Source organism: Canis lupus, chromosome 8 (genome assembly GCF_048164855.1).
Source record: "Canis lupus baileyi chromosome 8, mCanLup2.hap1, whole genome shotgun sequence".
NCBI classification, from domain to species: Eukaryota; Metazoa; Chordata; class Mammalia; order Carnivora; family Canidae; genus Canis; species Canis lupus.
This window is the reverse complement of record NC_132845.1, coordinates 53,913,712-53,926,923: the sequence shown is the minus strand read 5'-3', so window position 1 is coordinate 53,926,923 and position 13,212 is coordinate 53,913,712. Positions and strand designations below refer to the sequence as shown.

At 35.9% G+C, this 13,212-nt stretch overlaps 1 protein-coding gene across 10 annotated transcripts in view; it reads right to left on the bottom strand.

The window, feature by feature from the left end:
• Positions 1–13,212, bottom strand: part of LOC140638547 (phospholipid-transporting ATPase ABCA3-like) — a 195,415-nt gene that overhangs the window by 64,980 nt on the left and 117,223 nt on the right. For all 10 annotated transcript variants that reach the window (XR_012035576.1, XR_012035575.1, XM_072836115.1 and 7 more), the window contains one exon: positions 10,915–11,013. Coding sequence is in view for 8 of the 10 variants with exons in the window: in XM_072836115.1 (XP_072692216.1) it covers positions 10,915–11,013 (99 nt within the window). In the remaining 2 variants the exon portion in view is untranslated. The remainder of the gene's footprint in view (positions 1–10,914; positions 11,014–13,212) is intronic.

Genomic DNA, 13,212 nt, shown 5'->3' with positions numbered 1-13,212 from the left:
TCTGAACTATGACAATCAAAAGCAATAGGTAGATTGATATGACTTCTGTACCTTAAAAATACATTAAATACATATTTAAAAATCTACTTTAAGGTATTCTTGCAGCATGTTTATTGTTTGATGCTAAAAGTTTGAGGACTATTATGATTTTTTTTAAATAATAAATTTATTTTTTATTGGTGTTCAATTTGCCAACATACAGAGTAACACCCAGTGCTCATCCCATCAAGTGCCCCCCTCAGTGCCCGGCACCCATTCACCCCCACCTCCTGCCCTCCTCCCCTTCCACCACCCCTAGTTCGTTTCCCAGAGTTAGGAGTCTTCATGTTCTGTCTCCCTTTCTGATATTTCCTACCCATTTCTTCTCCCTTCCCTTCTATTCCCTTTCACTGTTTTTTTCATACTCCCCAAATGAGTAAGACCATATAATGTTTGTCCTTCTCCGATTGACTTATTTCACTCAGCATAAGAAGTATTAGGGTAACAGCAGACCTCTCCACAGAGACCTGGCAGGCCAGAAAGGGCTGGCAGGATATATTCAGGGTCCTAAATGAGAAAAACATGCAACCAAGAATACTTTATCCAGCAAGGCTCTCATTCAGAATGGAAGGAGAGATAAAGAGCTTCCAAGACAGGCAGGAACTGAAAGAATATGTGACCTCCAAACCAGCTCTGCAGGAAATTTTAAGGGGGACTCTCAAAATTCCCCTTTGCTTTTAAAATATAATGATTAAATATTTTTCTCTTTCATTTTTAAGTTTTTTGTCTTTATATTTTATTTAATGGTAATAAATTTCTATTAGGAAAACACTGGAGAATATAAATAAGTGCAAAGGCAAAATATTCCTAGTACCTAGAGATAGCACTGATATTTTTCAAATACCTTTATAAAAGGCACAAACATCATAAATTCTCTTAAAAATGGCAAATGGTGATGCCAGGGTGGCTCAGCAGTTAAGCATCTGCTTTTGGCTCAGGTTGTGATCCCAGGGTCCTGGGATCAAGTCCCACACCAGGCTCCTTGCAAGAAGCCTGCCTCTCCCTCTGCCTATGTCTCTGTGTCTCTCTCCGTGTCTCTCATGAATAAATAAATAAAATCTTTAAAAAGGTGGCAAATGGATTATATTTAGTCCATTTATTTTCTTTTTATCTTATTTTCCAGCTTTTTTGAAATATAACTGACAAATAAAAATTATATGTTTAAGGTATAGAACATGGTGTTTTGATATATGCATATGTATAATTGTAAAATGATTACCATAATCAAGCAAATTAATGTATCTACTGTACATGCTTTTTTTGTGATAAGAACATCTGAGATTTATTCTCTCATCAAATTTCAAATTTGCAATATATTATTAAATATAGTCATCATGCAGTACTTGTGGAAACCAAGAAGTCTCCCAAACTGACTCATAACTGAAAGTTTGTATCCTTTGATAAACATTTCCTACTTTCTCCACCTCTTTGCACTTAATAACCACCATTCTATTCTTTATTACTGTGAATTCAACTTTTTTTTTATTTTTTTTTATTTTATTTGTTTTATTTTTTAATTTATTTTTTTTATTGGTGTTCAATTTACTAACATACAGAATAACACCCAGTGCTCATCCCGTCAAGTGCCCCCCTCAGTGCCCGCCACCCAGTCACCCCACAGAGAAGTGAAATCATGCAGTATTTATCTTTCTCTGTCTGGCTTATTTCACTTAGCATAATGTCCTCCAGAGATCCCAGAAATAAACATACACTTATATGATCAACTAACCTACAATAAAAGAGGCAAGAATACACAATATTTTGTCTTTTCAGAATTGTTGGGAAGACTGGACAGCCATATACAAAAGAATGCAACTGGATCACTTTCTTATGCCATACACAAAAATAAACAAAATGGATAAAAAACCTAAATGTGAGACCTGAAACCATAAAATTCCTAAAATAAAAGAGGCAGTCATCCCTTGGACATTAGTCTTAGCAACATATTTGTGGATATATTTTCTGAGTCCAAGAAAAAGAAAGCAAAAATAAATTATTGGGACTAAACTAAAATAAAAAACTTCTGCACAGCAAAGGAAGCCATCAACACAAGTAAATGGCAATTTAGTGAATGGGAGAAGATATTTGCAAATGACATATCTAACAAGTGTTTAGTATTGAAAATACATAAAGAACTTATGTAACTCAAAATATACATATGCACACACACAAAATCAGATTAAAAAATAAATAGATTTGAGGGGAGGTGGGAAGGGGCATGGGGTAACTGGGTGATGAGCATTAAGGAATGCACATGATGTGATGAGCACTGAGTGTTATATGCAACTGATAAATTACTGAATACTACATTTGTGATTAATGATGTACTATATGTTGGCTAATTGAGTTTAAAAATAGATAGATAGATAGATAGATAGATAGACAGATAAACAGATGACCTGAATAGAGATTGTTTCAAAGAGCACATACAGATGGCCAACAGACACGTGAAAAGATGCTCAACATCACTTATCATCAGGGAAATGCAAATCAGAATCATAAAGAGATGTCACCTCACACCTGTCAGAATGGCTAAAATAAAAAAGACAAGAAACAATAAGTATTGGTGAGAGTGTAGAGGAAAGGAACTCTTGTGCACTGTTTGGTGGGAAGCTAGTGCAGCCACTGTGGAAAACCATATAGAGGTTTCTCAAAAAGTAAAAATAGAACTACCATATGATCCAGAAATTCCACTTTTTTGCAAGGAAAAAAAACACCAATTTGAAAAGATATATGCACCCCTATGCTTATTGTAGCATTATTTACAAAAACCAATATAAAAGTAACCCAAGTGTTCACTGATAGTGCATAAATAAGATACGATACACACACACACACACTATAATATTACCCAAAATAAAAGGGTGAGATCTTGCATTTGCAACAACATGGATGGATCTAGAGAGTAAAATAATCAGACAGAGAAAGATAAATACCATATGATTTCACTTATTTGGGGGATCTAAAAAACAAAACAAATGAACAAACAAGCAAACACCCCAGCCTCTTAAATGCAGAGAACAAAATAGTGGTTGCCAGAGGGAAGGTAGGTGTGAGGATGGGTGAAATAAATGAAGGGGATTAAGAGGACAAAGTTCCAGTGATAAAATAAATATGTCATAGAGATGTAAAGTTCAGCATAAGGAATATAGTCAATAACATTGTAATAACATTGTAATAACATTGTATGGTGATAGATGAGAGCTACACTTATTGTGGTAAGCACTGAGTAATATACAGAATATTTGAATTACTATGTTGTACACCTGAAACTAACATAACATTGTAAGTCAGTTATACCACAATAATAAATTTTTAAAAAGGCATTATCAACAGAGTAAAAATGCAGCAGAGACAAAATATTTACATATCATGTGTCTGAGAAGGAATTAATATCAAGAATATATAGAAATATTATAAAACACAACAATGATAAAGAAATGACCTGATTTAAAACATGGGCAAAGGAGAGAGGGGTCAGGAAGATGGAAGAGTAGGATGATCTTAAAGCTCATCTCATTTTATGGACACACTAAGGTAACAGCTACATCTGTGCAACTAACCATGGAAACAACTTGAAGATGGGCAGAAGAGACCTTCCACAGTTAATCATAGAGAGGAGGCCACATTGAAAAGTGTAGGAGGGGTGGAAACACTGTTGGGAAGCAAACCTCTGGAGAGACTAACCAAAAACAGGAGGGATACGAGAAGCACTGAGAAGTGAGAGGATCAGATTCTACACCAGGGATCTCAGGCCCTGGGGATCCACATGGTGAAGATGAGTCCCTATAAAATCTGGCTTTGAAAACCAGTAGGGTTTAACTTCAGGAGCTTTGAAAATTTGTGGGGCTTAATGCCAGGTAATTTAACTCTGGCAGAATAGGAGGGAAAATGGATACTGAGTCCTTAACCTTAAAGAGCCGGGATTTTAAATAACAGTCTGGGACACAGCAAAGAAGCAGCATATTGAAAAGCACCCAGAGTATAGATGAAAAAGAGTTATTTGCTGATCTCAGAACATGCCCTGGAAGTGGGAGGAATCTTCAGGAGATTTCTTCAATAAAAAATTCTTGGTGAACAACATTTTTCTTCCCCTCTGCAGCCTACATACCTAGACAATTGTGGGAACCAGGCTAATGCTCTTCATTTTTTTAAAAGACTTTATTTATTTACTTATGAGAGACATAGAGAAAGAGAGGCAGAGATACAGGCAGAGAGAGAAGTAGGCTCCATGCAGGGAGCCTGATGTGGGACTCGATCCCGGGTCCCCAGGATCCCACCCTGGGCTGAAGGCGGTGCTAAACCACTGAGCCACCGGGGCTGCTCCTAATGCTCTTCATCTATCTTGGTAGTACCACACATCCCATTTCAGCATTTCTTGTGGATGTGCCCTGTCCAACCCACTCACCTCAGCAGGTGTCCCTCCAAAGAGCATTTCCTGCCTCACCACTTTCTACAAGAAACCCCAACATGTAACAGCACCACCCTAAAGAAAGGGAGAAGATAACCCCATACACCAGCATGTCTCAAGTTCCAGTAGCAGAGCTATTTAGCTGGCCATGCAGGAAGAAAAACCTACCATGTGGTTTGTCTGCAGTTGTGGCAGGAAGACTAATTACAGATGTCTAGTCTGACTTCCAGCTCACCCACGAATGGAAGCCTTTGTTGGTCATACAGGAAGAAATATTGCATTTAGTGTGCTCAAAACTGTGGCAGAGAAGCTAACTGTGGACAAGTAGCCTGACTGCTAACCCAGCCCACCTAAGAAACTACTGCAGCCTCAGACAGGTCCCTCAATAGCATAGAGACCAAACTCTGCCCAGTATGCAAACAGCAAGTGAAGCAGGTCATTTCAACTGACTGGACTGAAAGCAAAGGTGGCTTAGCCATAGCAGTAGGGCACATTTGGTCTACATAGGAGACCTGTGAAGTACCTGGTTCTAGAGACCAGGAAGCATTGAAATACAGGGCATCACAGGACCTTTTCTATACAAAGCTTCTTCTTCTTCTTTTTTTTTTTTAAGATTTAAAAAAACTTATTTATTTGACAGAGAGAGAGAGAGAGAGCAGGAGGAGTGACAGTCAGAGGGAGAAAGAGAAATAGGCTCCCTACTGAGCAGGGAGCCCAATGTGAATCTTGATCCCAGGACCACTGGGATCATGACTTAAGCCAAAGGCAGACACTTAACCAGCTAAGCCACCTAGGGGCCCACACAAGGCCACTTCTTTCAAAAGTAGATATAGCTGATCTCCCTAATGCATAGAAACAAGTACAGAGAGTTAAACACAATGAGAAGATAGAGGAATATATTCCAAATGAAAGAATGAGATGAAATCACAGCAAAGGACTAAATAAAACTGAGATATGCAATATGCCTGGATAAAGAATTCCAAGTAATAGTTATAAAAATACTCACTGGACTTGAGAAAAGAGTTGATGAACTTAGGGAGAAATTCAACAAAGAGGGTTGCCTGGGTGGTTCAGCAGTTGAGCATCTGCCTTTGGCTCAGGGCGTGATCCTGGAGTCTGGGGATTGAGTCCCACATCAGGGTCCCTGTGAGGAGCCTGCTTCTCCCTCTGTTTGTGTCTCTGCCTCTCCCTCTGTGTCTCTCATGAATAACTAAATAAAATCTTAGAAAAGAAATTCAAAGAAAGAGACTTATGTGTGAAAAAGAAAAGATGAAGAATTCCATAACTGAAATAACATATACACTAGCGAGAATCGACAGCAGGTTAGAGGATGCAAGAAGAGTGAATCAGTGAGATGGAAGATAGGGTCTTGGAGAGGAGTCAAGCAAACAGCAAAAAAGAAAAAGATAGAATAAAAATTAGAATAAGTTAAGGGGATTATGGTGATATCATCAAGGATAATAACAATCATATCATAAGGATTCCAAAAGAAAAAGAGAGAAAGGGGGAAGAAAACTTATTTGAAGAAATAATAGCTAAAAACTTCCCTAAGGAAGAGAGGAAACAGCTGGATCCAGGAGGTTCAGAGAGCCCCTAACAAGACTAACCCAAGCAGGTCTACATGAAGACACACAATAATTACAATGGTAAAAAGTAATGATAAAGAGAGAATTTTAAAAGTAGCAAGAAAAATTAAAAGTTATGGCCAAGGGATACACCATAAGGGTATTGGCTGATTTTCAGCAGAAACTTTCAGGCCAGAAGAGAGTTGGTATGATATATTCAAAGTGCTATAAGGAAGAAAACCTGCAACCAAGAATACTTTACTCGGCAAGGTTATCATTCAGAAAAGGAGAGATAAAAAGTATCCTAGATAAACAAAAGTTAAAAGTGTTCATCACCACTAAATAAGTCAAGAAATGTTAAAGGGAATTCCTTGAGTGGAAAGAAAAAGCCATAACTAGAAGTAAGAAAATTATGAAAAGAAAAAATTTCATAGGTAAAAGAAAATATATAATAAAGGTAGTAGATCAATTACTTATAAAGCCAGTATGAAGGTTAAAACACAAAAGTAATAATCAATTATACCTACAAAATCAGTCCAAGAGATACACAAAATATAAAGATGTCAAATATGACATTGTATACATAAAGACATAGAAGGGGAATAAAAATTTAGTGCTTTTTGAACATATTCAAACTTAAGCAACCATCAAATTAATATGGATTGTTACACACATAAGATGTTATATATGAATATAATGGTAATGGTAATTACAAATAAAAAACCTCTAATAGATAACACAAAAATAAAGAAAGTGGAATCCAAACATAACACTAAAGAAAGCCATGAAATCATAAGGAAGAGAACAAGAAGACAGACGAAGAGAACTCCAAAGACAACTAAAAAAACAATGAATAAAATGGCAATAAATACATACTTATCAATAACTACTTTAAATTAAATGGACTAAATGCTCCAATCAAAAGACAAAGGGTTATTAAATAGATAAAAACATAAACCCATCTATATGTTGCCTACAAGAGACTCACTTCAAACCTAAAGACACATACAAGCTGGAAGTGAAGAACTAGAAAAACATATAGCATGCAAGTGGAAGCAAAAAATAAAGCAGAAGAGCGGTACCTTTATCAGACATCATCGATTTTGAAATAGACTGTAGTAAAAGACAAAGAAGAGAACCACATAATGATAAAGGGAAATACCTAATGAGAATATAATAATTGTAAATATGACACACCTGGCAGTTTCGGGTCAAAACGGCAAGCAGACCCATTATAGTAGCATCAAGCTGGTGGCTGGACGGTATTTGAAAATAGTATTACAATGCTGCAGGGTTCAATAAACTTAGGTTAATGTAAGATGATACAATATATTAGAATGATGCTGTGAACAAGGACTTAAGTAGTCTTCCTGAGAACATTTATAATGACAGGATGTTTCACTTAAGAGATGACATGATACTCTATGTAGAAAACCTGAAAGACTCCACCAAAAAATTGCTAGAACTTATACATGAATTCAGCAAAGTTATAGGATATAAAGTCAATGGATGGAAATCTGTTGCATTTCTTTTTTTTTTATCTGTTGCATTTCTATACACCAATAATGAAACACCAAAAAAAGAAATAAAGGAATCAATCCTGTTTACAATTGCACCAAAACTAATAAGATACCTAGGAATAAACCTAACCAAAGAAGTAAAAGATCTAGGGGCACCTTGGTGGCTCAGTGGTTGAGTGTCTGCCTTCAGCTCAGGTCATGACTGGGGTCCTGGGATTGAGTTACACATCAGGCTCCCTATGGGGAGCCTGTTTCTCCCTCTACCTATGTTTCTGCCTCTTTCTCTGTGTCTGTCATGAATAAATAAATACAATCTTTAAAAGAACCCCAAGGCCCCCAAAGAAGTAAAAGATCTATACTGTGAAAACTATAGAACACTTATGAAAGAAATTGAAGAGGACACAAAGAAATGGATAAGCATTCCATACTCATGGGTTGGAAGAACAAACACTGTTAAAACACCTATACTACCCAAAGGAATCTACACATTTAATGCAATCCCTATCAAAATACCACCAGCATTTCTCATACAGTTGGAACAATCCCTAAAATTTGTATGGAAACACAAAAGAGCCCAAATAGTTAAAATGACTGTGAAAAAGAAAAACAAAACTGGGGCATCATGATTCCAGATTTCAAGCTTATTACAAAGCTGTATTCATTAACACAGTATGAAACTGGCACAAAACAAAAACACAGATCAATGGAACAGAATAGAAAAAACAGAAATGGACTCACCACTATATGGTCAACCAATCTTTGACAAAGTAGGAAAGAATATCCAATAGAAAAAAAAAGACAGTCTTTTCAATTAATGGTATTGGGAAAACTGGAAAGCCACAAGGAGAAGAATGAAACTGGACTACTTTCTTATCTTATCTTATCTAACAAATAAATTCAAATGGATTAAAGACCTAAATGTGAGACCTGAAGCCATCAAAATACTAGAGAAGAACACAGGTAGCAACCTCTTTGACCTTGGCTGTAGCTGAGGCAAAGGAAACAATAACAAAAATGAACTATTTGGACTTCATCAAGATAAATAGCTTCTGCACAGCAAAGGAAACAATCAATAAAACTAATAGGCAGCCTATGGAATGGGAAAATATATTTGCAAATGACGTATCTGATAAAGGGTTACCATCCAAAATATACAAAGAACTTATCAAACTCACCACCCAAAAAACAAATAATGCATTTAAGAAATGGGCAGAAGACATGAATAGACATTTTTCCAAAGAAGACATCTAAATGGCTAACAGACATGAAAAAATGCTCAACATCGTTCATCATCAAGAAAATGCAAATCAAAGCCATGATGAAATACCACCTCATACTTGTCAGAATGGCTAAAATTAACAATGCAAGGAACAACAGATATTGGTGGGGATATAGAGAAAGGGAAACCCTCTTGCACTTTTGGTAGAAATGTAAACTGGTGTAGCCACTCTGGGCAATGCTATGGAGATTCCTCAAAAAGTTAAAAATAGGACTACCTTATGATCCAGCAATTGCACTACTAGGTATTTACCCAAATACAATATAGGCATATGAATCCCAATGTTCACAGCAGCATTATCAACAATAGCCAAACTATGGCAAGAGCCCAAATGTATGTTGACTGATGAATGGATAAAGAAGATGTGAAAAAAATATATGTATATATATGAATATTGCACATATATAATGGAATATTGCTCAGCCATAAGAAAGAATGAAACCTTGGCATTTGAAATAATGTGGATGGAGCTAGAGTGTATTATACTAAGCAAAATAAATCAGTTAGAGAAAGAAATACTGTATGATTTCACACATATGTGGAATTAAAAAAACAAAACAGATGAACACATGGAAGGGGGGAAAAGGAAAAAGAGAGAGGGACACAAACCATAAGTGACTCTTAAGGATAGATAACAAACTGTGAGGTGATAGAGGGGGGTGGGTGGGGGATGGGCTAGATGGGTTATAGGCTTTAAAGATGGCACTTACAATAACCACTGGATATTGTAGGTAAGTGATGAATTACTGAATTCTATCCCAGAAACCAATATTGCACTGTATGTTAATTAATTAAAATTTATTATTATTTTTAGCTTTTTAAAGTTCATTTATTAGAGAGAGAGACAGTCAGACAGACAGACAGACAGACAGACACAGAAGCCAGGAAGAGCATGAGTGAGGAGGAAAGGGAGAAGCAGGTTCTCCACTGAGTAGGGGAGTCTGATGAGAGGCTTGATCCCAGCCAGGACTCTGAGCTGAAGGCAGATGCTTAACTGGCTGAGCGTCTCAGGTGTCCCTTAACTAACTAAAATTTAAATAAAAATTTGAAAGAAAAAAAAAATGGGCAGAAGCCCTGGATAGAGAGACAACTCAGATACTACGGTGTTGGTTTAGGGTTTTAACCTTTAATTCCCAGTGACAGGTAGAGCAACTACTGTGCAGATAATGGCTTTGAATAGTATTGATTCATTCATTTATTCATCCAAGAACTTTTTTGAGTGCCTATTATGTGACATTGTTTGTGGACCAAGTATAGTCAGTGAATAAAACTTTCCTGGTGCCTGTCCTTATAGAGCTTGTCCTAGTTATATTCACAAAGGAGGTTTCTTATTATAATTTTGCTCCCTCTGTAGTTTGCCTAGTGACAGACAAAAGAACATTTTATTGAATGGCTAAGAGGCAATTTCTTAATATAAATTATGTGTATTATAATTTATCATAAATTAAGCAGCATTTTAATTTATATATATCAGTCTTCTGTAAACCTAATTCATGTGAATAAATTACCCCAAGTCAACTCTGAGATATTGACAATATTAAAACACTGAGTCTGAGAGAATGAAGTCTAGACCTTCTGTCATAGCTCTGTCATAACCTTAGCATTTTGGACATTTTGTGAAAGGACATTTTTGTGAAATCTTTTGAAAGATAACCAACTTATTTTTGCCTAAGAACAGCCTGAACTCCCTGGACATTTTCAATTTGAAGTTTTTTACAGTGCAAGAAACAAAACAAACCATGCCTAAGATTATGAAAACATGGTTAGGTTTAATATTTAAAGTTATTTCTAGTATAGACTTCAAGTTAGAACTAGAACTTTTCCTATGATGACACAGATATTATTTTTTTCTTTTTGACTAACTCTTAAACTATCTACCACAAAAAAGACACATGCATCAAGACCAAAGCCTAAAATCTTTATGTATTCTCAGCTGACTATATGTGAATGCATGAGCAGAAAATATTAACATATTTGAAAAAATCTGTACCTATGAGTACTTCATTCCAGTACAAATAAGATGGGTTTTGTTTTCCAACTATTGTAGCATTTTAGAGGTGGAAGTTTGTTGTTGTTGTTTTAAAGGTTATTACTACTCACTTAACAAAGACTTCTTCCATGGTAGTGATTGAAGCACCAAAGCTAGCAATGCCCAGCTCTTTTTGTTTCTTCTCCAAGTGATCAATCAGAGCTTCAAATCTGAAAGTAGAAGAAAGGAATGAATCAGCACTAATCTAGATGAGTTTATTCCTATTGTATGTTCCTCATATAAGATGGAATCTTACAATATTTATCCTTTTGTGTCTGGCTTATTTCACTTAGCAAAATTTCTTCTAGATTCATCTCTGTTGTAGCATGTATAAGAATTTACTCATTTTTAAGGCTGAATAATAATCATTTTATGTATACACAACATGTGGCTTATCCATTTATTTGTCAATGGGACATTTGGGTAATTTTTTTGTTTTGGATTTTATGAATAATGTTATGAACATTGGTGTACAAATACCTGTTCAAGTTCCTACTTTATTTTGGGTATATACCTAGAAGTGGAATTGCTGAATCATATGATAATTTTATGTTTAACTTTTTAAAAAAGGATTTATTTGAGAGGGAAAGAGAGAAGAGTGAGTTGAGGGTGGTGGGGGGAGGGGCAGAGGGAAAAGAAAAGCAGCAGACTCTCTGTTCAGTGGGGAGTCTTATGCGGGGCTCATCCATGACCCCATGATCATGAACTTAGCCAAAATCAAGTCAGTCGTTTATCTGACTTAGCTACCGAGGTGTCCCTCTATGTTTAACTTTTTAAGGAACTGTCATAGTGTTTTCCATAGCAGATGCACCATTTTACATTCCCAAAAGCAATGTACAGGGTTTCAATTTTTCCATATCCTTTCCTGTATTTGTTACTTCTTCTGTTTTTTATTTGCATTTCCCTAATGACTACTGATGTTGAGCATCTTTCCATATACTTATTGGCTATTTGTACATCTTTTTGAAGAACTGCTTATTCAATTCCTTTTTCCATTTTTGAATTAGGTTGTTTGGGTTTTCTGTTAGATGTATTTTTAATACTGTTTGATTCCATAATAACTTCTAGTTAGCCGTGGAAAAAATATCTAGTAGATATTCTTCACTGTAATACTTATTGTGAAACAAAGAGAAATAAGGAAGAGATATTTACTTTTAGCAAATTTGTCCCCACTACAACTCCATCTTTGATACACAGTCTTTTGTTGTCCTAAAAAAATACAAATTAACTTTTTGTAAGTATAAAGAACAATAGCTAGTTGATAAAAGTTAATTTGTTCACATATTCAATATCAAATGGAAAATTCCTACATAAAATTACAGTAATTATAAATCACCAAATAACAAAAAATGGATTTAATGAAGTAGAAGCTGGACACTGAGAAAGATTTATCAGCTAGGCAAGTTGGATGGGAGTTTTGCTGATTGTGGTGTAGTTACATCATGGATTGTAACAAATAATTTTACGAGGATAAAGTAACATTGTTTTAAGTTCCTAAGATCCCCCAAATCCATTTACTTCTTAAAAAACATCTCTAATTCCCAATAAGGGACTATCAAAAGCTTATGTGTGATTATCCTCAGAGATGGTGAACTCAAAACTCCCCATCCTCCAAGTTTTCTCCATATTTTAGGCTAAATTCATTTCCATCTAACTTTACCTAATATTGTTTATTCTACTCTTACCTCAGTTCAATCTGACCCCTTTTCCTATGACAACTCTTCACATTTTCCCTCTTCCTTTTGAATGCTCTCAGTAGGATCCCTCCTGTTGGAGATTATTAATTTGTTCTAACTCTCTGAAGAAAGCCCATGGTATTTTGATAGGGATTGCATTAAACGTGTAAATTGCCCTGGGTAACATTGACATTTTCACAATATTAATTCTGCCAATCCATGAGCATGGAATATTTTTCCATCTCTTTGTGTCTTCCTCAATTTCTTTCAGAAGTGTTCTACAGTTTTTAGGGTATAGATCCTTTACCTCTTTGGTGAGGTTTATTCCTAGGTATCTTATGCTTTTGGGTGCAATTGTAAATGGGATTGACTCCTTAATTTCTCTTTCTTCAGCCTCATTGTTAGTGTATAGAAATGCCATTGATTTCTGGGCATTGATTTTGTATCCTGCCACGCTACCAAATTGCTGTATGAGTTCTATCAATCTTGGGGCGGATGCTTTTGGGTTTTCTATGAGGAGTATCATGTCATCGGCAAAGAGGGAGAGTTTGACTTCTTCTTTGCCAATTTGAATGCCTTTAATGTCTTTTTGTTGCCTGATTGCTGAGGCTAGGACTTCCAATACTATGTTGAATAGCAGTGGTGAGAGTGGACATCCCTGTCTTGTTCCTGATCTTAGGGGGAAGGCTCCCA